The following is a 25,590-nucleotide window of genomic DNA, read 5'->3' as shown; positions in this document are numbered from 1 at the left end:
TTGAAAAATGAAGCAATTCCATTGGTCGAAATTGATGTAACGGATGAAAAAAGTAGAACTTGCTTCAACTTTTTTTTGTTCATGTTAAAAAAAGGTTAACAAAAAAACTGTCGCCCATTTCGCGCGAAAGTGGAGACCGGCCTTAAAAGCTGACCTCGCCGCTAAGGGATAATAGATGTATCATTTAAAAATAACATGATTTCATAGAGGTCACTGAACTAAAATTCAACGCTATCATGAATGCAGTGGAATCTGACTTGCTGGCTCTCGGAATGACACAACAAAAATTCGACGAAATTAGATCCACTCGAATTCTTGATGATGAAGTAAAGAAAATGATCACGAAAACTTCGTTCAATTATGGATGTCTACCGCCTGTCGCAAACCATTTCGTGCGGCAAGAGGTAAACTGATTGAAATCGTTTTTTTTGGTTGTTTGGTGTATGTTTTTTTATTCATAAAAAATAACAAAGCATAGCCAAGTTGAGATTTGGACTTGTGGATCTATTGTTTTATAGAGCAATAGAAATTTTGTTATAGAACAATAAAGCCCAGCCTGAGCTCAAAATGCTTTGTTTTTAAATTAGGGTGATATCGTTTGCTTACTCATTACTTTTAATTTACAAGCTTTTTCACATTGAATTCACACGGATGTGGAACAAGATTGGTCAGAAAGAGGAAAACAAGTTTTTGTCTATTCAGCACAATATAATAATAGGGAGATACCGTTCTGATATGAGATATGTGTCAGATATGAAACGGGAACATATGTAAAAATGAAACCTTTAATCTTAACTTACCTGAAAAATTACTTTCATTTTAGGTCATCAACAACATCCATACAGCAATGATGAACCAGCAGAATCCTGGCTAATTCGCCACTGTTATCAGTGGAATAGGTGGTTGTGGGAAATCAGAGAGCGCCAGACAATATTGGAAGGCGTATGGAAATAACTATTTTGAAGATACAGTTTGTTGGATCAATTGCAATAATCTGATCACCGTTCAAAAATCATTCTGTGATATTGCCAGAAGATCTGGTCTAAGCAAGGACATACAAAACGACGATGGTTCTTTGAAGTCCATCAAAGAGATTGCCAATGTCGTGTATGATCATTTTACTATGCGGAAAGAACAAAATGTTGAGCGAAAAGTCTTATTTGTTCTTGACAATGTAGATGACCAGAAAAATATGATCGATCTGATTCCAGATGCGGTGATAGAAGCACCGCACATTCTTGTCACTTCGCAATGTACTGAATGGGACGCCAGATTTGAGGTCATCAAACTAGATGTGTTTTCAAGCATCCAAGCTGAAGCTTTTGTCGAGTCTGCATTGCAACTACACCAAAATGATACAAGTCAACCTGATAAAATCAAAGAGCTGATTGATCTTCTTAGCTGTCACCCATTAGCGTTACAACAAGCTGTATCCTATATCACCAAGAACGGTTTAACAGTGGAGAGTTATGTTTCTTTGTTTAAGGAGAGGAAACAAGAGCTGATGTCAGAGGGGACTTTTGAGATTGGGAACAACTCTATATACGCAACTCTCTTACTGACCTATCAACGGATGGAACAAGAGGGTGATCAGAGCGCTTTAGACCTGTTGCTGAAAATCGCATACTTGGATGGTAAAGACATTCAAAAGGGATTCTTATTAAAGTTCATGGACAACGATGTGTATAATCTTAACAAGGTTTTATCATTGCTGGCAAAGTATTCAGTAATTAATATAGCTGAAAACCATAATGGTGTCCCGTACTCAGAACAACGCGTGACTTGCCATTCTCTGACACAAATGTTTCTTACAATCCACCAAAAGGGAAAGAAAGATGAGGTTTATAAGGAAATAGCAGAGGTTATGATACGAGATATGAACGATTGTAAAGAAAATGAACGAATGATGGATGGGAAGTATTGGTATTACCATTTTCATCATATCCTTGGACACGATGATAGAAATTATTTCATTATGTTGTTTGTGTGTACTCAAGAATTGTTGTTAAAACTTTTTACACATCACGGTGATGTCGAACAATTCGTAAATCTTTCATGTATTATTATGGAAAAATTACCAAATTGTGATCATGAGCTATTGAAATTAGCTACAAAAAGGAGCGAATTAACGAAATGGGATGAAAAGCAACTTTTTCTACTAACTAGTGAAGTTGTTGGCCATGGTCTTTCGATTTTGGGGCACACAGATTTAGCATTGAATATTTTAAAAGACGTACAACAAGACAACTTAATGACATTTGGTGGCAGACATGAATCTTTTTTCATCAGTAAATGCAATGAAGCATTTTGTCATAAGGAAAAAGGAGAACATCAAGAAGCACTGGAGATTCTCCTAGAAATTGAACCAGCTCAGAAAGAAGAATTGGGTACAAAAGATCCGTCCTATCTCATAACAAGGTATTTCCTGTTTGATTATTCTTCTTATAACCCATTAAGCGCCGTCACTCCGAAACTTGAAATTTTCAAATAATTTTTTATTTCAAATGTGTGTACACACCCCATCTGAGAGAACATCAACATATAAACGACTGGACTTATTAGTATTTCAAAATTGATATGAAAAATACGACAATATTTCGTCATAATTTTATTTCTTTAAATTATTTAGGTAAAAGGATTAATAGAGCTTGAACATTAGTCCAAATTCACAAAAAAAAATTATTCTCAATTTTTTTCACAAGTTTGCAATATATTTTATCAGCACTTTCACCTCTGAAATACAGAATTTCAACTGCGTGTATACTTTTGAATCACTTTTGTCACTTTTTTTAATGGCTTGAAAAAAATAGCTTGCCAAAGTTGAAAGCCTGTGTCATAAGAATGTCAAAATTCGAATGCAACACTCTCTAAAATTATTCGACACTTTTAAGTCAAAATTTAGAAATTAATTAGTCGGAGTTTTGACAAACTGGCGATGATTTTGCCTCTGTTATCTTTGTTATGATATAGATAAAAGACTTGAATAGAGTAGAACAACAGAGACTTTTGTCGAAATTTTGACGTTGTTAGCAAGTTATTCCCAAGAGGTATATCATCAAAATTTATTGTTTCACTTTATGTTTTTAACGAGGCGGCAACGAAGCTAGCAGCGCTTTCAACAAAAAACAAAGGAGATGGATGTCCATTCGTTTATATGTTTATGGAGAGAAAAATGCAAGTTTCGACTTAGTATTTTATTTGGGCGGGGTCAAAAAATTAGGGCGGCATAGGTCGCATGAATAAGCGTAGAGTTTGGATTTTTTTATCAGGATACGCTACAAAAGATGAATCTGGTTGCCCCCCCTAGATTTTAAAAACATCTTTGCCCCCCCCCCCCTTTTCGAAAAAATTTTCGAAGCCTCAAAGTACCCAATTTCATGCGTTTTTGCCTAAAAATTGACATTTTTGGATTAAAATTGAGATGCTTTTACACTGTTTTGCTAAAAATGCATAAAATAGGCTATATTTTTAATGCTTTGAAGCATGAAAAATTTTTCCCCCACTTAGAGATTTTCCCATTTGCATTTAATTTGCCCCCCGCTTGATTTTCAAAAAGGTTTCTGCCCCCCCCCCTTTTGGCATTTTTGCCAAAAAAGATCCTCCCTTTTTAAAAGGGGGGAGGACACTATGTAGTGTTTTAAAGTCATCTAAAACTTGTCAAAAAACTAAACCTGGGTCCGAATTTTCGAAGAAATTATTTTCCCTCCACGAAATCTTTCATCGACTAATTTTCCAACTTTCTCCAACCCTATTTCCTATTTCAATTATGTAGAAATTCTTTCAGGTGTCACATTGCAGAATGTATGATGGACTTGAACCGATTCAAAGAGGCCATCGAAATTCTTAAGGAGGTGGCAGAAATTGAAAAGCAGAATGGGCTTGATTCGTCGTACCTAGCCACAAGACAGATTATGGCAAATTGTTTAATTGATTTAGGTAAGCCGGACGAAGCATTGGGAATCTTTAAAAAGATTAAAATAATCCGTAAAGAAAAACTGGGTGAAAAACACCCTGATTATCTTATAGCGCTAAGCGGTGAAGCAAGTTGCATGTTTAAAAAAAAAAGATTTCAGGAGGCGTTAAAAATCTATGAGGGAATCGATCTTATACACTTGGAAAAACCTAGTAAATATCGTTCGCACCTGTCCAATAAACTAGAAATGACAAACTGCATGATAGGTCTCGAACGTTTCGAGGAAGCACTGTACCTTCTTGAGGAAATAGAAAAAGCGCACAAAAGGAAGTTTGGAAGCAAAACATGCCCATTTCTACTGCGGATAAAATACAATCGAGCTTTGTGTTGGATGAAAACAGGGCGTTTTAAAGAAGGAATCAAAATATTAGCCATTATCAAACGACTTGGTGGCCCAAATTTGGATTGTTTGATTATTCACAAGCGTAAGAAACCTTCGTCAAACAAACAGCAATCAATATATCCTCGGCATATTTTAATGAAGATGTCTTCAATTAATTATCTTTAAATCCGATTTGTTTTGATTTGAGGCGAGCGAATTTGATGTCTCATTGACAACTATGGCATTTTTAAATAGTTCAAGACAGGGTTCAGAAAATACTCTTTGGACCCTTCCTGTATCATTTCCTACCACTTCGTCTTTAGGCAATATTTATTTTTTTCTCTAGCCAAATTTTTAGAGAAGAGTTTATACATTACGAGAAGAATTTTCTTTCACTGTATAATAACTACTTTACTTTTTTTACACCCCATTGTTTTAGGGATTCCCTCAGATTTTACACTGACCCGAATACTGCACTTTCGCCCAAACACGTATTTTACCTATTTTATCGTTAGAAAATTAATAGTATGAAAAAATAAAATGTTCTCATGTCAGACCTACAAAGAAGAAAGAGTGGCTAAAGTTTAAATCTATCGAAAATTATTATGTGATTGCAATGATTCTGAACTTTTTACCAACCATACCTTCGATAGCGAATCTTCTACTGGCAAATTCTTTATGGGAACGTGACAAGGGTGTGTGTTGACGAATGTTGACCACAAGTGCTTTGCGACTGAATTCTGAGATGTAAAATCTAGAAAAAGAACATTAAAGCTTTTGAAATACAATTAAAGACACTTTATATGTAGCCTAGAAATCTAAGCTAGTTTGATTCAGTCACTAGGACACAGTGGGCCCAGAGGTGGAAATAGGGAAAAAACGAAAGTTAAAATTTTGCTTTATTAATATAATTTATGGAATCTTGAATAAATTTCTGATCAGATGCCAAAGTTTCAGGTCTGTATCTGATTTGTAACTCAAAATATGTGGCTCCAAAGTTGACTGAAAACCAGATTTTGATGAAAAATCAAAAAAAGTGAAAAATGCATATTTTTGAAGATTTTGAACTAAATTCAGCTTCTAAATCAGTTCATTTTGTGTGATTACCTTAGAGACATTATATTCTAAAGAGAAATTGCTTAAAAGTATGTATAAATGTCCAAGAGCGAGAAAAAACTCAAATTTTCAATCGAAATTCTCATCACGAAAATGCTTAAGGTAACCACAAATGTCCAAATATCTCGAAAACCGCTAAGTGTCACATATCAAACCATATATGTTTTGAAAACTACAGACACTAACCTTTCTAAAAATGCTGGAGTTTTGATGTGACACTTAGCGGTTTAAAAGTTCAAATTTTGCCTGCATTTTCCAAGCCAAAAATCTCAATTTTCATGATAAATCTCAAAAGAAAGTCAAAAGTTGAAGTCTACTATTTTCTATCTCATGTAATGTGACCCTAGAGCTCTATGAAAGCCTTTATAATACAAAAATTGTAAGAAATAGTTTTTTGTTGCTCTCCCTCTCCCTATTTCCAAACTTTTGCCATCTGGGCCCAGTGTGTAGGATAAATCTGATGGTAAGTTGTAACTGAATACCTTATCGAGGAAAAAAATGTCGGAGTTTTAAAAGTCGGTTTTTTTTTTCGTCGGGGAAAAATTTCGTCATTTAGAGGCATTTTCGTCACTTTTCCCAGACCAAAATTTCAAATTCGTTACTTTAGACCGACTAAATTGTCCAAAAGAAATGGTTTACTTCACTAGCTCGAAAATGGATTTTGTAATTCGACGTTTAAAGCACTAATTCGAATAAATAAAGGTGTAAAAAAATTTTGAGTAAATGTTTTGGTCGGGGATAAAAAAATCGGGTACAAGTTTTGGTCGGGTGATAAAATGTCGGGAAAAAAATTCGTCACCCCCTCAAAATTTACGTTACTTTCCCTCGACATTTTTTTCCCTATAAGGTAAATATTCCAAGTATTCCAAGGCAAACTTAAAATCCGTAAATATAAAAAATCTTTAAAGCGCCAAAAATGCTATATTGCCACTAGCCGTGTGTCCTAGCTTTGTGAATACGGGCTTAGTTAACTAGGCTATGCAAATAAAATAGAACGCTTCAGTAAAAAGAATGATACGGTGCCTTCCAGGACGAAAGAGAACGTTCCCAAAAGTTCAAATTATTCTAATCTTTCTTTAAAGGGATAATCAGATGGTTTGAGATATTTTGCCTGAAGAAACCCTCTGTGGTTTTTAGTAAAACCTCCAAGTATGTTTGGGTAACTATTTGACATCACAATTTGAAATTTTTGAAAATGGGTTGTACGTTGAAATTCTATTATTTTCTTACTAAAAGTCGAAAACTTGTAATTTAAATATTTAGGTAAAAATATTCTGAGGTTTTGCTCAGGACCATAGAAAGATTACACATGCCAAATATCTCAAACCATCTGATTATCCCTTTAATCTATTTCATTTTACAGTTACAAAAACGAATTATACAAAAGTGTAAAAATCCTTATAGGACGATTGAGTGTCCTCCACCTCTACTAAAATACTTTTTATCATTATCATTTTTGTGTATTATTTGAAATTTTGTGTTTATTTATTATAACTTTTTGAATTCTAGTATTTATAATTTCATGCACCATTTTTTACCTCATCCAACCTAACCACAGTTTGCCAACGTCTTCTGTGTTTTCACTTTTCCATGAAGGAACCTTTGGTAGAAATAAAGAAATGGCATGGAGATTAAGTCTAAAATGTTTGGTTAAGTTAAATAATTTCCACCATTATAGAAACAAATGTTCGAATCAGTAGAGAGAATCCCTTACCAAAATCGAACGTTTACTTTCATAATGGCTGAAATTACGTACAGAAAATGAAAACCCCATATACACAACATGATATTGTCACAAATTATTCAAATTTTTCTCAAATTTTTTTTTCCGATGCGTCACAGATTCTCCTTTGATAAACTAGTATTTTATTCGTGACGCAATGTTTTCTACGGAAAGACCCCGGTTTCTGCCAGTAGTGGCAAATTTTATACAACTTGTCTAGTTTAAATTTGCCACTACTGGCAAAAACCGGGGTATTTCCGTAGAAAACATTACGTCATGAACATCATGAATTATAGCTAGCAAAAACTTTTGTGCAAAGCCAATATACTACATTATTATTAGACAGCCAGACATAGAGACAGAAAAACATAATGGGAGTGGAGTTCCGTTGGATTTACAAAATGTTATGACAACAAGCCATTATACAAGGTGAAGAGCACTTCATTAAAATCAAACAAAAATGTAGATAAAAAAAATTGTTGAATAATTTTGATTATGCTGTCGAAAAAAGCATAAAAAAGAAGAGTTTTTTCTATCCAGTGGCTGTTAAGAGGGATTTCGTACACAAAAAAACACAAAGTATCATCGATTAAATATGTGTTCAAATCTTGGCCTACAAAAAAGACGTACAGAGAATGAACTCCACAGAGGGGGTCGAGCAGTCGGTATCAGACATCTTGACGGTTAGTATCGTGGTCAGACATGCTTGATTATTGGATTTTACAAATAGCCATCATAATGTTACTATGTACCAGAGTGTATCTCACGTTTATCGCTTCGTAGTACACTCTGTACGCATTGTATGTTTGATAAAAAAATATCCGCGATGAAGTATGATTTATAAATAGCAACACAACTCTTATCGTCTCCCCTCTCTCGCCAACATTCCATCGCAGCGGTCGGTTTGAAAAATCTCAAATGAGAAAAGACAATGACAGCAGACCCTCCACGGCAATGAATTTTGAAATTAGCCGTAGATACTGGGTCTGTACAGACAATCATGATGTCTGATATCAACTGCCTGAACCCCCCCCCTTGAACTCAAAGAAAAATACCTTGTGTGGATCTATACAGAAGTTCTTTTCTTGAGCGGCGTCAATAATGACTCTTTCATTTAAATCAACAACATTACCAGTCTAAATGATACGGAAAACATTATATGATAAATGATATGGAAAATGTAGTTATTGAATTACAGTAATACGTTATCTCTGGCAAAATCACATGTGGCTTGGTGACAACACAGTCATCATATTTTGGTAAAAGGGGACAATTTTATCATTTCCTCTCGAGAAAGGGTGTATATTGTATGCAATGTGGCTACAAATTAAGAAGAATCAATGGATCTAAAATTAGTTGTTTTGCACGCCCCATCGGCCCCTAAATAGAAAATCGACACTAACTCTTCCTAAATGATTCATCTTTCTCATTTCGGCTCATTTCTTGTCTTTCAAAAATAATACAACAAAAGAATTTCGAAAACTAACAGTAATTACCTTTATAACAGGGATAACTGGCGGGTTTGTTTGTTGCAAATAATGCAGTGTCAGCAATAACAAATTGAATGATGGGATGCCTCCAGCTTCTCTGTTGCATACACCGATTGTCTAAAATCAAAATTGTTTAGTTTTAAACGAGATATTGGCTATTGATTGAAAACAATGTATTGGGACAAGATTACCCAAATATGGTACTTGATGACTCTGCTTGATGCACGGCAAATCTGAGAAGGGAGAAGGATGGAGGGTAGGTGGAGCAATCCAGGGAGAAAGAGTGGCGTCCTCCCAAGTCCTCCCCTACCTTCGGGTAGATAGCTATCGTAAGAAGAGCCTTCAGGTCGCCACTGACTGCCACTGATCGCAGACTTACTTTACTAGATCAATATTTTTGTAATTTTTCGAAAGTTTCATAGAAATTGGTGGCGAATTTTCAGCAAATTTCATTGGAATGAGGAAGTAGGTTACACTAAGGTTTTTGATTGATAAATACTTATTTCTTTATGTCAGCATTCAATCAGTGCCCTAAACACACGTCATTTTTATGTGCAGCTAGAACTAGAATCCATGTTACTTGAAAAATAGATAATCATACATTTACATTTCAACTAGGGAGATTTCTGTCTGCAGCTCGAAAATGCACTGTATGTAACCCATTATGTTATTTAGAAAAAGAATTCCATATTTTCAGGGGAGAGTTATAAAGTAAAGGAAGGGCTACTTTTAGACTACACAATATATTGACAAACAATATGCGACATTATATGGTTTGCAGACTGTAAAGTATGAAGTAAACCTACATATTGTTGGAATATTGTAAGTCCAGGTGGCAATATCTTGCGAATATATTGTGTATTAAAGGTTTTGTTTTTAAATAAGAGTGATATCGTTTGCTTACTCATCAATTTCAATTCACAAGCGTTTTCACATTCGATTGACACGTATGTGGAGCAAGATTGGTCAGGAAGAGGAAAAGATAAACATTTTCTCGCTTATATCAGCATAATATAACAAAACACAGCCACTGCTCTTATATGAAATGTACTGTCAAAATTAAAAGATGTAGTTAACGTACCTTGCACCAGGTTTTTATCAGCATAAATAGTTCGTTCACTCTTTCGTCCATTGTCACATACTTCTTGATGAGATCGTGTGATTTGAGAAGCTGAATGGAAGGCAGGTTTAAAAGTTGAACGAATCCATTAAATTATACCATGTAAGGCCATGGAGCTCGATGATGGGGTATTATCGTTATTACACTGACTGCAACATGTCGTTAGGAATTCCCTCATTTTTCTTGTATCTGGGTTTTATTTCTGAGAGTTTATATGCGAAACATTTGTAGTGTAAAAAATGAAAGTCAAGTAAAACAGATTGATGAAAAAGCGTGAAAATGAAAATTCTTCCGGCTGATAGCCGCAAATCTACCGGTATTTTGATGGTAGCATTTCTGTTGGGTCTGGCAATTTATCAACTGCAACCAGCAATAAAAGCCGGTAGACAGTTCGGCCAGCAAAAATTGTGTAAATTCTATATTTAGAAAAAGATTTTGACCTAAGGGATCACTTTTACTGGCAATCTGCCTGCATCAAAGAAAAAATCTGTCAATCTGCCAGTAAAAAAGAAGAAATAGCAAGCGATTTGTCAGCAATAAAGTAAAATAGCAAGCGATTTGTCAGCAATAAAGTAAAATAGCAAGCAATTTACCGGCATAACAAGGAAAAAAAGTTCACTGTTTTTGTCCACACTTAACCCACCCCTATTTCAGATAGAAAATTATCGACAACTGTAACTACTGGCTGTAACTACTGGTTAATTGCTGACAAAAACAAGCTGGTTTGCTGACGGTAAAAATTTTATGTCTTTTGAATTGTTTGTATAGATGAAACTGAAAAGTCTTATTAAAGAAGATTTAAACCAGACTGGCCAGACAATGTAAAAGTTTCAAGACTTACTGGATCAACTTGCAGCTTGACAGTGCATGTGCAGCCACTGAAGAAATAAAATAGGATTTAATCCATTAAACAAATAAAGAATAAAAAAGTCTGAAGATGTAGCGTTTGAAGTTTCTTCTGAAAGGCTGGACTACCGTAAATCCTCGAATAAGTGTGCCAGGGCGCTTATTTAATTTTTCAGGCTCTAAGGGGGGCGCTTATTCAAGCGGGGCGCTTATTCAAGCGGGGCGCTTATTCGAGCGGGGCGCTTATTTTTTTATATTCCAGAATATTGTGTATTAACAAATTCGGAATCTGCTTAAACTGTTTCAAAGGGTTGATTTTTCAAAAAAGGATGAAGAAAAGAAAAACTGGAAAAATCCAATAGACAATTTTTATCATTCTATTCTTAATCGCTTTCTTTCTTTTTAAGACAAGTACCTACTCAATATCTTATTCAAAGGGGGCGCTTATTGGAGCGGGGCGCTTATAATATTATTTTAACTAAAAGGGGGCGCTTATTCAAGCGGGGCACTTATTCAAGCGGGGCGCTTATTCGAGGATTTACGGTATGTAACCAAAGCTAGAAATGTAAAGATTCACCATTCACGACATGTGGAATGTCTGTATATTAATTGACTAAAAACTCGAAGTATCTATAATACCAAAATAACATCTACCTTTCTTTATCTTTGAAAATGAATTCTGCGTATTTTCTTGCAAAGTGTTGTTCAAAATCTGAGAATTGATCTAATGAATATGAAGTTTAAATAGGATGTCAGAAAGCTTTTAAAATATTATGACTAGGTCTATTTTATTGAAAGAATCCCTATTAATATTATCAAATCTCTTGGCAATACATTGAAATTTTCCAGTTTATAACGTTTTGAAAAAGCAGCAGTGGGAGAGAGTTTGTCACATTGGTAATTACTTTCCAGTGAACCTTGGTGCATAGGTAGAGCATTCTGCTACCTTACCCATGGGTTAAATTCCTGGTTGAGTCTTTCCAAATACTACAAAATGATTGCCGCTGCCTCTCTGCTTAAAGATCAGCAATTAAAGAGAATGGACAAGGGAGAGTGAAGCAATCCGGGTCAAAAGAGTGGTGCCCTCTGACATCCGGTGGATAGCTATCAAAGGAGAAGCTTTTGGGTCGACCCTGTCTGCGATAGCAAGTCCTGTTCCTCTTTCTGGAAGAGGTTTTTTTTCAGAAGATAAAACTACTAACCTGATTTACTAAGGGCCTCGTGTGAATGCCAAAATAGAGAACTCACATCTGTGACTCCAAGTTCAGGGTCTAATTTCTGTAAAAGTAAATTTTTCTAAGTAAGTTCATATAAATCATTTGTAACAAAACGAAGCAATGAATGTTTGTAATAACAGGGGGTTATGCAGTTAGTACGTGAACGCTATGACACTTCCAATTAAAACAGTTACTCCAAAGTTCAGTAAGTGCACATTTTTACACTTTTATTAAACATTTTTCTAATTCAATACAAAGAAATTGAATTTTTTTTGAAGAACAGTTGATTATTTCCGAAAAATATTTGTAAATTTTTTATTTCTTAATTAAAATCTTTCTTTCAAGAAAACTTTATTGTGAATGCTTTGAGAATCACTTAAACCAAAAACTTATTCCGACACTGTTCTTTAAAATACAAAAATCAAACAAAAATTTTGAGGAGCATAACTTAATCTAGAATCATAGTGTCACAGAACAACTGCATGAACCCTCCTGGTAATAAAACTCTCTAAATTATATGTAGAAATACCAAAATGAAGGAAAATCAAACCCAGCTCAGACCTGTTTAAACCAAACCAAACCAAAACTCTGGTTAATAATTGACGAGTAGAAATTCTCATTGGGCTTACGTTAAAATTCTTCAGTGTGATGTGGAGGTTGACATCAGAATATTTGAAACCAAGAAGAGTGTCTGATGATCCGTAAAGAGAAACTGATGCACCTTTGATGGAAAGGAAGGAAGAAGCAGCATTGTCAAGCTAATTTTCAAGAAAATTTGAGTAACTTCTTCAAAGTTATAGAGTGAAGCATATGAAGGCATGCATTAGAAATGTGTAAACAAAAACCTAAATCAAACAAAACACATCCATCTCTTAACGATTGATGACACTGAAAATCAGATTCATTCACATTTAAATGAAATTTTTTTTTAGGTTTAAAGCCTGAATCATCTGTATCATTCTAAAAGGAACCATTTGGATGAATTTTCCCAGAGATTTGTTTGCATATTTGTATTAATTTCAAAATTTATTCAAATAAACAGAGCTGAAATGACTTACCTTTCAGCCCAGCATTGTGAAGTGTCTTTCCAACCCTCTTGAGAATTTCAAGTCTTATGTTATGATCTTCTTTCGTTAAGGCTTGATTGTTTTTCAAAACAGTCCACTGACAAAAAGCTGTGAAGTTTGAAAGCTGTGCTTGAGTGTGACATTTTTGGCATGCAAATGATTGTAACTTTCGCCATTTGCCAGCCTAAAACAGAAAGGAGAAGGTTCCAATTTTTACACATTTATGTCAATTTGGTACACGCAGTTTGCAACAATGAAATTAACAAGCTACATGCTGAATGGACCTACCTGAAGATCGATGTAAGAGGCCCCCCCCCAGCGGACCCTCAATTCACGCAATCACGCAATTTTTTTTTTAAATTCACACATTCATGCAAATTTTCCTCGAGTTTCACGCAATAATCTGATTTTTCAGAAAATCGGGCTCGTCAATTACCCTCTGTAGTGTCAATTTCAAGTACAATTAAAGAGATGAAAAACACATCGCCTACATCAAGTAGCTTCCATATTCAGAAGCAGGAGAACAGAAGAAACAAATGACTTACTACTTCTTTCTTGTGCTTTGAAGAATTACAATGGCTCAAACATTCGATAAACCGTGTAATAATTTTGTTACAGACACAACAAAGAAAATGTTGGCGGTATGGTTCAACCTGATAATTATAAAAATACACCTTTTAAATATTATTGACCCAGTTTGCAGCGGAATGGGCCATTAAAACACAACTGGTTGAAAAGATTAGACTGTGTTAGGGCCTATGTGTGCAATTATCAATTGACATATCCAGGCTAAAAATGTGTGCATGCATAAGAAAAAAACACATGTAATTTTAATACCTCCAAGTGATATGGTCAAATCTTTCTTTTTCAAACAGATACTTATCTCAAAACAATCAAAGTAATTAATTCTTTTTTGCTTGACCGACTTGAGTTGCTCTATGTATCGGAAAAATTCACTCCTGTAAATTAAGTTTTATGGCGACTCTGCTTAAGCTTTCTTGTTTATCAATTGAAAAGACCACGGAGTTTAATATTCCCATATAATGTAAACCTAGACCTAGGTCCTGTTTTGTACCCAACTTGAGTACATGCGTTTGAATACAAAGTTTGAAGTTATTGAGTCTTAAAACATATAAAGGCCCATCAAGTCAATGACTCACCTAATGAAAGGCCTGGCTGACCAATCAAATAAACCAATCAAATAAACTAGTGACAATGAAGGGCAAGATTTTAATTACCTGTGGATCAAAGCAAATAATGAAATGATTCTTTTTGATTTCCTCATAACCTTTTGTGTTTGGCCTAAAATGATAAATAATCATTCCAAGTAGTATCACAAGTTGGTCTAGCATCAACAAGCCGGAGCGTTGATTGGACCACCTGATGATTTAAAGTTATAGCAAGTAGGGAAGTGTAATATAGTCGAGTGCAGGGGATAATCTGTAATTGTTTGAGTTTCGGAAATTCGAGTTATAGAGAGACAAAATAGCTGGTTAGTGTAAAACGCAGGTCACAGGTCACAGGACGCAGGTCACAGGTTACAGGTCACAGGTCAATAAAGTGCAGACCGGAAAAAAGATAATAAGATCATAACATATACATAACATAACATCAATACATAACGCATTAAATTACAAAAAAGTAATACATGTTATTTAGATATTATAAAATGACAATTGAATAGAATAACAACCTAGTGATACTTACTTACAAAAATAATGACAAAATCATAAAATATGATGCCTAACAAGACAAAAGCACAAAAAATATTTATTATACAAAATGTGATGTGGATGGTGTGAATGGATAAAAAATGGCACCCAAACAGAAGCTTGCAAGGTCCCTAAGAAAGTGGTTTTAGAAGGATGGAACTAATTAATTATTCAGTTATTATTTTAATGTCTTAATGACAATTTTTGACAAAAATATTAACAGAATCACAAAATATCATATCTTACAAGAGAAAAACACCAAAAATATTTAGCATACCGAATGTGATGATAACAATATGGCTGGATATAAAATTACACCAATCAGAAGCTCATGAGTTCTCTGAGAAGGTAGTTTTAGAGCGATGTGTTTTATTATATGTATGTAACCATCATATAACATTACAATATGTAATATACCTGTTATACGTATAAACGTATAATATGGTTTCAAATATTTTCTGGTCTGCGTTATACACAGCGCAAACTGCGAAAGATTGATAAAAGCACATGGTTAAATTTTGATGTTTGAAATGGTTTTATATGGATGAAATTGCTTGATAATTATGTTTTTGATAAATTGTGTTTTCCAAACATTTTCCTCTGTAATGACATTGATTAGAGTCAACCTGTCATCACTGACCTGTGACCTGTGACCTGTGACCTGCGTTTTACACTAACCGCAAAATAGCCTAAGAAGGATCTCCTCAATAGACCAGAAAAAATGTTTCAGTTTATGGAGATAATTGAGTTGAGTAGGTTCGAGTTATGGAAATTGACGGTAGTTTAAAGCGATAATGGAAAAGATTGTGAAAAAAGAACGATCACTTTTATTGACAATTGAATCATGCTTGATGGTTGGCAATGTTATCAATAACGTATTTGTGTGAAAAACAAAGAAATATATTGGAAAAAGTTCAATTGAAAATGCAAAACGGCAATTTCCAACATATTTCTGGCATTTTCCACTGGATTAAATTTTTCTCAAAAATCCAAATCAGCCAAATTTTGGCCTTTTCTTCAAATATGCATCTTCGTGCAAAAAATCAGAAAAAAGTAACGATGAAATCTTGAGAAAATGCCAAAATACCGGTTTTTCCAGCATTTTCGGCTGGAAAGAATTTCTTTTCGAAAATCAGGCTCTGTCACATTTTGGGTATTGTATCATTGACCATCCGAAAAAACTAATGAGCCAATCCCGAGAAAAGCTGGCAACAGAAGAACGAAGGAACAGACATGAGTTAATTTATACCGGGTGCGCCACAAAAAAGTTTCTCTCTTTAAAACTAATTTTCCCGAAATCTAAAAATCTAAAAACAACCATTCCTATTCCATTGGAAAGAAGAAATATAAACTTAAATTTTGATGGGTCATTTATTAAATTTGGTTCATTAGATCGAAAGTTATGCTGTATTGAATAAAAAAGTTACTTTCTGAAAGTGCTCAAAAACGTTCAAAATCGACCTATCAAATTAAACAGAAGCATAATTACATGATGCATCAGTATTTTCGTTTCAGTCATTAAAAATGATAATTAGCTGTCTAAATGACCTTTTGTTGTATAAAGGAAGATTGAATTTCAATAAAAGGCAGAAAATTCGTCGAAAAAAGTCAAAAAATCTGGTAAAATTCATAAAAACACATCAAATATGGGTTTTGAGGTACATCCAGCCTTACATAGACTTTATCCAGTCTAGAACCAAATATCTGGAGGAAGATTTCGTTAAAAGTAAATTGAAATGATTTTGATGAGAATTTTAAACCCTTTCGTTCCATCAGTTTCAAAATTTATGTGTTTGGTTACTGAAAAATGGTCTTAATCAGAAGAAGCCTCTTGCGATTGCCAATTTTAAAATAAAGAATTGATAGGTCGATTTTTAACGTTTTCGGGCACTTTCTGAAAGTAAATTTTTTATTCGATTGAGCATAACTTTTGATCTAATGAATCGAATTTCATAATTGACCCATCAAAATTTAAGTTTATCTTTCTTCTTTCCGATGGAATAGGAATGGTTGTTTCTTAATTCTTAGATTTCGAGAAAATCAGTTTCAAAGAGAGAAACTTTTTTGTGGCGCACCCGGTAGGACCTCCAAGTAGGTCCGCCAAAAAGAAAGTTGGGATCACTGATTGAAACTACATTTAATTATAGCAGCACCCAATGAGGAAAAAAGCTCCTAATTTTTGTGTTGCTGACTGATATATAATGTTTTTTTGGGTTGCTGTTAATAAACATTAAATTTACTTTGTCCAGGTTACTTAAATTAATACTTACTCATAAATGAACTTTCTCCCCATTTTTTTATTGATGAAACACTGAAAGGAAAAAAAACGATTACAAATAAAAAAAAACCTGTGGTAGGAAGAAGTGGACAGCTAATTGTGTCCTCAGTTAAAAAGTATCAACTTTGAATTGACTAAATTTCAACAAAATCAAATTTCAATGTCTCTGTAAGTTTCAGTCAATGTTCAATTAAATTAAAATTCAATATTAAATTCTACAGTCTAATTCTCTCAAAAATAAACACTCAAAAGATTCTTGGGATCTACTTTACAGGCATACTAACTTGATGCCTACAAACAGACGGCGTCAATTGAACAAATGGAACGCTGAATCATCGAATGCAATCTAACACAATCGAATAATTGCAATTCTATTGTTGAACGCAATTGAATCGCAATCAAATATTACCCGTTTGATTGATTCAATTGTATTAGATTTTATTTGATTTTATTATTTATACAGTTGTACAGTACTTAAGTGCTCAGCCGCTGCCCACAGCCACGCTAAAAAGCTCTAAGGGGCCACTCACATACAGTGTAGCTGAAACCTCGATATTCGAGGATTAGAAAAAGCTATACCTGTTATCTTTTTTCTTTAAAGAACACACATTTCCTCAGAAACTTTTAAAATTATGACTTTCTTGAAGCCGTTTCAAAATTAACCAATCGGGTTAGGTATTGGAATTCCTATGGGAATTCTTTCCGAGATTTGTAAAATGTGTCGCTGCAAGCGATTTAGAGCACATTCAAGATCGGCCAGGATCGGCCAAGTAATTCTACGGCCAAATTTCGGCCAGGTCCGGTTCGGATCAGCCAAGTCCGGTCTGAATCGGCCAATAACGGCCAGGTCCAGTTTTGTTAAGTTACAAACCTGATAAAACAAAAACAGTGATGTTCGGCCAATGTAAGACCGGTCTAGGCCGATATGGTCCAGTCCAGGCCGATACAAACCGGTCCAGAACGTTTTACAGAAGCTGAAATACTGATTATAAGCAAAATTGTTTTCAAACAGTTTTTTCGTCGTAAATGACATACTCCCCTGTATTTCATAACCTTGACTCACTCGCTCTTATGAATCCATTTAGAAAAGATTATTAGAAATCCTCCTTTGAATAGAATTGCACTGTGTCCCTTCGTTAGTTTATTTAGACATCCCTGTTTCATTTACATATATCTCCCCTGTTATAACTTGCATGTCAATATTTTTCTTCGTATTTCATACACAGCTAGTAAAGTAACACCAAAACCAAATTGAACAATTGGTTGTTTCGACCTTTTAACTAACGACAGCTTTTAATCTCTCAAAAAGAAACTGTTATTTGCCTTTTCCTTTGCTGATATTCCAATAATACAGTTATCTTGATAATTTATAATCTTAATTTTTAGCTCATGAAAAATTATTCTCGTGACGGTTTTCAAAATTACTTCCACCTTCTTGCTTCTGTTGTGGTACTTTTCCTTTTGCTTTTGTTTAAGAGTCAGAGAATTTTCAAAACATTTGAACGTTCTCTGGAGTTCATTCGAACACTTAACAAAAAGATTCAAAAGTTTTTAGGCACTCGAAATTGTAAACAAAAAAATACCGTCATATGAAAAAGATTTGCTTGTTTGTTTTCAGACCGGACTTGGCTGAATTTGGCCGATTTGGACTGGTCTAGATCGGCCTTTGTTACCGTCATTCTGACGCTATAGGGTGTAGCGTCATTCTGACGCTATAGGGTGTAGCGTCATTCTGACGCTATAGGGTGTAGCGTCATTCTGACGCTATAGGGTGGGTGGGTTAGATGGCTAAGAAAATCTACTAGAGATATCCATTTTTGAGGCCTAACAGATGTTCAAATTTCCAGAAAACTATAATAACTTTCATACTTTATTTTTCTGGTAGCAGCCTCTTCATTGTTTATCAAGATTTAACAAAACATCCTCATGTCAAATTTGTCTCGTTTTCATGGAGAAAAACCGGTATAGTAAAATGCAGGAGATGCTTATTATGTTAAAAAAGTTTGGGGCTTCTTTTTCCCGCGTCATAATTTATGCGGGTCTGAGAACCAATCTGTATTAAAGTTATATACCGGAAACCACTACTCGGAAAACAAGCAATATGTACCAAGTAGAAGGGGAAGCAACTTCTCTAGCAGTGGAACATCAATACCCGAAGTGAGAAAGGAAAAAAAGGTTTTCACCGATTTTTGGTATATTTTATAATATAAGCGTGGGAAAAATCGATATGTGAGTGGCCCCTAACAGAGTGATCCAATTTAATGCAATCACAGTCAAACTCATCGAACATAATCATAATTGAATGAAATCAAAGAAAATCAAATGTAATTGACAATCAATCGAACCAATCTAACCTTACTCAAACGCAATCGAACACAATTGAATATTCAAAACTTCAATAAGGAAGGACATAATTTCAATAGAGATGCTAAATTTACGATCATTTGTGAACAGCTAAGAAACATCGAAGGAAATGAAAGCCAGCTGAAAAACACCATTCTATCACGAGAGAACTTTTGGATCAACAAACTAAAAACCTTAAACCAAGAACTCAATTTGATAGCGCCTTAATAAATCTGTGTTTACATGTCCATTTTTTTCCAGATCACTTGCTCATAAATACTGTCAAATGCTCTAACTTGGGACGATTGGTTGAAACAAGTTGTGGCTTCTTCACAAAAACGAAAGACAGATCTGGACTTATTTAGTACTTTCCAGTCTCTTGTTCGTAGTTTTTCTGACTTTCTGGTTCTTTGTGAGTTATTTTCTGTGTTTTCTAACTTCTGTACTGAATGACTTACCAACAGATCGCCACCGGTGGGATTCGAACCCACTAGCAAAGTTCCGATGTTTTGAAACCCATTGCCTTATCCAATGCGCCACAGATTCATGCCAGGATAGCGCTTCTGAGGGCTATTTATATTGTACAAACTGCAGACCAGACTGTATTAAGAGAAAATCACAAAAAGTGCTTGTTTCGAGCTCCAACCCTAACCCTAACTGATAATAACCCAATTCCTAGCCAATCTGATACATAACCACACGTAAACCACACCCATACCCAACCCTAACAGGTCGCCTGCAGGTCCTGACACTATTCCCGCATACCGGATCCGAAAAATAGATATGTGTCTTTTGTCTTTATGAAGAAGCCTTCACCGTCGAAACATGGCAGTTAGTCACATTAGGAAATTAAGCTTTCAGAAAAAACAACATCAGTCATCTACAGGATGTATTTGCAACAAAAAGGATGAGAGTTACCTGAATCAAGTTCGCAAGACAATTAATTAAAACTTGAAAGTTTGAAACAAAGTAAAACGTGCAGCAGCCAAAATCAACCAACCAAAATTTGTGATTCAATTCCCGAGACAACGCTTCGATTCTTAAGGCCTTGTTTATACCCTAAAGTAAAAGCAATTCCGCACATGTAAATGGGTCAGTGTTTGAGGTCCGGCAAAATTTCCGGCAAATAGCCTATCTGGCAGTGAGCGGATTTAGGTGGGTTCCGTCTCCCCCGTAGATCTTTTTCTTGGGAAGTTGATCTTCAAATTAGTTCTCAAGGTTGGCGTGGCTCAAATTTTTTCATCTATAGCTCATATTTTAGGCAATTTTTCATAGTTTTTGAGAATGTTAATTTCATTAAAAAGCGCCGGGTTATTTTTTCATGAATCCCTTTAGAAGTTTTCCGGCGCATTTTTTTGCTTGAGAGTCAAGCAAACAATATAGCGCTTTCGCAGCATTAATCTTTGATACGCATTTTGGCGGGACGCTAGTGTGACTAACTGCATGGGACTGGTTGATATCTGGCCTGTATTTTCACTTACTGTCAAATCTCTTTGACAACAAATTTGTTTTGATAACTCCACCAAGTTTATCAATCATACTTCTTCGTTCCTCTTAGAGTGCACAGACACTCGCGTGTGTTCCACTACGGATTTTTTTCATATTTCGATTTAAGAGCCTACTGAGATCGGTGTGAAAGAGAAATTGTGTATTTTTTAATACGCCGTTCATTAACTCAAATCAAATGACTTTGGAGGTTCAGTGAAATGGTGGCCGATTTGCCGTCCCATTTTTTGTCAGATAGTCCCAAGTTAGAGCAGTTGACGGTACACGTCACAGAAAAACATTTATTTGATGTCAAAAATTTTTTTTTGTTAAAAAAAACTGAATTTTTTAAGCTAGAAATATACCTTGAAGACGGCCCTGGCCGAAACGTGTTGGAAATTTCTAGCATCTAATGGTATTATTTGTCTCGTCCGTCCGATATATTGAATATTAGTAATATTGGGCAGTTCCAGAAAAAACCATTACTCCCGTGGACGACATGACAGGGTTTTTTGGATTTTTTTTCACTTGGAAGTCCTGAGAAATTTGAAAAAGGTTTCGGAAAATCCAGGGTTTTTCCTCATTATTTTATAGTCATATGTATCAGAAAATCCATAAAATTCGCTCTATTTTCTTCCCAAGTACCGTGAGTGGTCCTAAATCCGACATCCCTGCCTAAATCCGATGGGGTCTTTCAAAGATACAAACTAAAATAAAAACAAACCTTTCGCTGTGACGCAACAGGTCTCGAAATAACAGTCGGACATCGGACATTGTCCGACCCAAATGGCTTCATGACCGACCCAAAAATCATAAATTTCAAGCTAAAGCAACCCTGATCGGACATTAGGTCCGACCCACTTGAAATTGTTATTTCGAGCCTTGCGCAATGAAGATACCAAAGTGTCAACTATAAACTGAGAGATTTGATACACTGAACCAATTGAACCAAAACATTATTGCTTCTTATGGTTATACAAAACATAATTTTTTATTACAAAATTGTTAACGTTTTAAACACAAGCAACGGATCTGAATAATAGAGGTATATAATTATTTTTACAACTCACACTTTTTTATCACATTAAATTGACATCTTGACATTTAAGTCATCTTGTTAGATGTTTCGTTTCAAGAATTCTTGCAATATAGTTTATTGTTCAACTTGGAGAGGGAATGTTTGTAAACATAGAATTTTTTTTCATAGCTGTTATTTGGGGGGTCAGATTTAGGCAGGGTTGTCAGATTTAGGACCACTCACGGTATGTTGAATGTTACAGAAATCCTGAAGTTTTTCAAAAGTAAAAATTGTTTACTACGGAAAATCCATGTTGTCCACGCACAGTCACAGAGCTGGGTAATGGACTATAACTTGAGTATCCAATTGATACCCTCTGCCTTGCTTTCCCTCAAAGCTAGCAACCTCCATCAGTCATCCGAAGCTTTTAAAAGGCTTTGAAAGGCTTGAAAATTGGCGAAATGTGGTCAAAATTGGAAAAAATGACCACCGTGGACGGCCCCTGGAGGTCCCGGCCGGGGTTCCGGGGAGTTCGATTGGTGTATCGGTGGGGGTCCTTCAAAGTTCCTCGCAAGGCGTCGTCAAAAGCCAGCAAAAATTGGAAAATTGGCGAAAATTGGTCAAAATTGGGAAAAATGACCTCATTTGGGTACCACTGTGGACAGCCCCTGGGGGTCCTGGCCGGGGTTCCTGGGAGTTTGATCGGTGCCCACTGGTCAGAGGGGATGTGAGGGGTGACACGCCTGCACCAGCGGGGGTGCTTCAAGTTTCTCAAAGTGTCGTCAAAGGCCGGCAAAAAGTGCAATCGAATTACGCGCAAGTGGAGCGGCCTTCACTACGACCCTGCCTATGCCCCGGACAGTCCGGGGCAAATGTCTGGGGTCTGAAAAAAATAACTTTTTCCCCGGACCTACGTTAGGGTGCGCACTCGTCGGGATTTTTTGCGCGGAACGAGGAAGAATTTACAAAAATGAACTTCAATGCATTAGTACTTACCTTTAAATCATCCAAATCTGTTCATTCTTTTTTTTAAATCAATCAGGAATTATCAGGGAAACAAGTAAAAAAAACTGCATCCAGGTATCTATTTTCTTTCCAAAGATATTCATGTTTTTCGACGTCAAGGTGAAAACGCGATTTAGTGCTGACCACGGCACCGGAAAATTCTCGACCCACATTGAAACAAATGGCTGTTGCTATTGAGCTGGTTCATCTTTTCAATCGCGGTTTTTTTAGTAAACCCAGGGTAAGATTAGGCTACAATCTATCACAAAGTGCTTTATTTGAAAATCTACAGGCCGTCTGGAATTTCGAAAAATAAGAAGAAATTGCGATTTTTTAACAAGATTGCGGATTTTTTCATTTAAGCACCATACACCATCTGAAAGCTGATGATTTCAGCTTTCTAGTGGTGAAATTTGTTTTTAGCTATCATTTCCAGCTCATTAGCGATAAGCTAAAGTTTAACAGTCATCGGGCCGATTTTCAGACCGCACCGGCAAAACTCCCCACACCCCGTCACACGGAAGACTAGATTTCATCCGCCATTTTTGGCGCGATTTTGGTGCTTCCGAAAATTATTTCTTGCTGGTGTGGTGTAAGGAGGCGATTCTTTGAAAAGGTGATTTTTTTGTGTTTTGAAAATGGAATAACTTTGGGAATACTTAACCAATTCTAATAAATGACCCCTCATTTTTCTCACAAAGGTAAGGACTTTCAAATAAAATTAGTTTGGTTTCTAAAAATTGAGGGGAAAATTTTGACCTGTCCACCCTACCTACGTTAGGGTGCGCACTCGTCGGGATTTTTTGCGCGGAACGAGGAAGAATTTACAAAAATGAACTTCAATGCATTAGTACTTACCTTTAAATCATCCAAATCTGTTCATTCTTTTTTTAAATCAATCAGGAATTATCAGGGAAACAAGTAAAAAAAACTGCATCCAGGTATCTATTTTCTTTCCAAAGATATTCATGTTTTTCGACGTCAAGGTGAAAACGCGATTTAGCGCTGACCACGGCACCGGAAAATTCTCGACCCACATTGAAACAAATGGCTGTCGCTATTGAGCTGGTTCATCTTTTCAATCGCGGTTTTTTTTAGTAAACCCAGGGTAAGATTAGGCTACAATCTATCACAACCTGCTTTATTTGAAAATCTACAGGCCGTCTGGAATTTTGAAAAACAAGAAGAAATTGCGATTTTGTAACAAGATTGCGGATTTTTTCATTTAAGCAGCATACACCATCTGAAAGCTGAGGATTATAGCTTTCTAGTGGTGAAATTTGTTTTTAGCTATCATTTCCAGCTCATTAGCGATAAGCTAAAGTTTAACAGTCATCGGGCCGATTTTCAGACCGCGCCAGCAAAACTCCTCACGCCCCGCCACGCGGAAGGCTAGAATTCACCCGCCATCTTTAATGTTTTTCGGTGCTGTCCAAAGGTCATTTCTTGGTTGCGCGTGGTTGGGAGACGATTCCTTGAAAAGGTGGTTTTTTTGTGGTTTGAAAATGGAATAACTTTGGAACTACTTAACCAATTTTAACAAATGACCCCTCATTTTTCTCACAAAGGTAAGGACTTTCAAATAAAATTAGTTTGGTTTTCAAAATTTGAGGGGAAAATTTTGACCTGTCCACCCTACCTACGTCCGGGGCTCCAATTTTTGCGCCATAAATTTACCCCGTATGAATTAGAAAAAAGCCCGCGCGGTCAGCGATTCTATAAAAAGCGACCGCGCGGGCTGTCTGGGGCGTCCGGGGTAGTCTCTCAAAAACAAATAATACGGACCCCGGGCACGCATCAAAAAAACCCCGGACTGTCCAGGGCATAGGAGGAGGCAGGGTCGTCCTTCACTTCAGTTGCTCGGGTTTTCTCAAATTGTTGTTCGATTAAACTTGACAAAGTTTGATTAAGTTTGATTAGTTCGATTAATGTAATCGAACCAATCGAACTGTTGAGGTCCTTTTGTTTTGAAAAAAGTTTGATTAAGTTCAATTTCAGTAATCGAACTTAACTTAATCGAACTTTGTATTTTGAGAAATTTGTGAGTATTCGATTAAAGTTCGACAACCGAACTTAGTCGAACATTAATCGGCCAACTAAGTTTGATTAAGTTCGACAAAGTTCGATTAAAAATACCGTTCGATTGGTTCGATTAATTACGTCTGGTTTGAAGTTTGTTCACAGTCTGGTTAAAAAAATTCTAAACTTATGTCTTATAAACCTAAAAACTAGAGAACAGCACAAAATATATTTATACTGTCACATTCATTCTGATTAGAAAAATATAATACCTACTGTAATACTACTTCTGGTCTCTTATATCAATTTCTGAGGCAGTCTTGAACTGTTGAAAATGCTCTGGTTTCGACTTTTTGGGGTTCAGCATGCAAAATGACGCCTCGAGCGCAGATTTGATTTTAGCGCGGAACAGTAAGAGCCTGTTTACACGTAAAGGCCGGTTTCCACCTCGAACGACATATGAACTAGAGAGCGAGCACCTCACTAGCCAGTGCCTTCCCATTCCCACAAACCAAATTTTTCCCTTATTGGTTGCTTGTAAAATCCGTTTGGTCTCCTCCGAAGTACAGTTCGTGACTCTCGCTATTTCGAACTCGAACGGGGAATATTATTTGTTCAAATTACAGAGAGACATTCGAATTATAGAAAGTATTTTAAGAGGGTTTCTCATTGACGGGAACTAGTAATAAGTTTGAACTATAGAAAGATTCGAATAAAAGAAGTTCGAATAAGCGAGATTTTACTGTATGTGAATGCGTTCGCAGGGACAAAACATCAATGGACAAAAGGTGGAACTACTTGAGACTTAAAATGCGCCATTAAATTAAGCAGAAACTGAGCCTGTATGTATCAACAA

General features: G+C 35.8%; 1 protein-coding gene across 1 annotated transcript in view; it reads right to left on the bottom strand.

Annotated features, from left to right (window-relative positions):
- LOC136803513 (terminal uridylyltransferase 7-like) overlaps positions 1-25,134 on the bottom strand; it is a 47,407-nt gene extending 22,273 nt beyond the window's left edge. Inside the window, exons 1-14 of the mRNA XM_067060255.1 lie at positions 25,011-25,134; positions 16,857-16,897; positions 14,113-14,176; positions 13,420-13,527; positions 12,866-13,058; positions 12,437-12,528; positions 11,793-11,868; positions 11,245-11,314; positions 10,586-10,622; positions 9,706-9,795; positions 8,631-8,741; positions 8,190-8,270; positions 6,950-7,011; positions 4,940-5,049 (exon numbers count right to left, since the gene is read on the bottom strand). Of these exons, the coding sequence (XP_066916356.1) occupies positions 4,940-5,049; positions 6,950-7,011; positions 8,190-8,270; positions 8,631-8,741; positions 9,706-9,795; positions 10,586-10,622; positions 11,245-11,314; positions 11,793-11,868; positions 12,437-12,528; positions 12,866-13,058; positions 13,420-13,527; positions 14,113-14,176; positions 16,857-16,879 (1,117 nt within the window). The 5' untranslated portion in view covers positions 16,880-16,897; positions 25,011-25,134. The remainder of the gene's footprint in view (positions 1-4,939; positions 5,050-6,949; positions 7,012-8,189; positions 8,271-8,630; positions 8,742-9,705; positions 9,796-10,585; positions 10,623-11,244; positions 11,315-11,792; positions 11,869-12,436; positions 12,529-12,865; positions 13,059-13,419; positions 13,528-14,112; positions 14,177-16,856; positions 16,898-25,010) is intronic.
- Between the last annotated feature and the right edge of the window lie 456 nt (positions 25,135-25,590).

This window comes from Clytia hemisphaerica, unplaced genomic scaffold (assembly GCF_902728285.1).
Source record: "Clytia hemisphaerica strain Z4C2 unplaced genomic scaffold, Clytia hemisphaerica genome assembly, whole genome shotgun sequence".
Taxonomy (NCBI): domain Eukaryota; kingdom Metazoa; phylum Cnidaria; class Hydrozoa; order Leptothecata; family Clytiidae; genus Clytia; species Clytia hemisphaerica.
The sequence above is the reverse complement of the archived record's forward strand: the minus strand, read 5'-3'. Positions and strand labels throughout refer to the sequence as shown.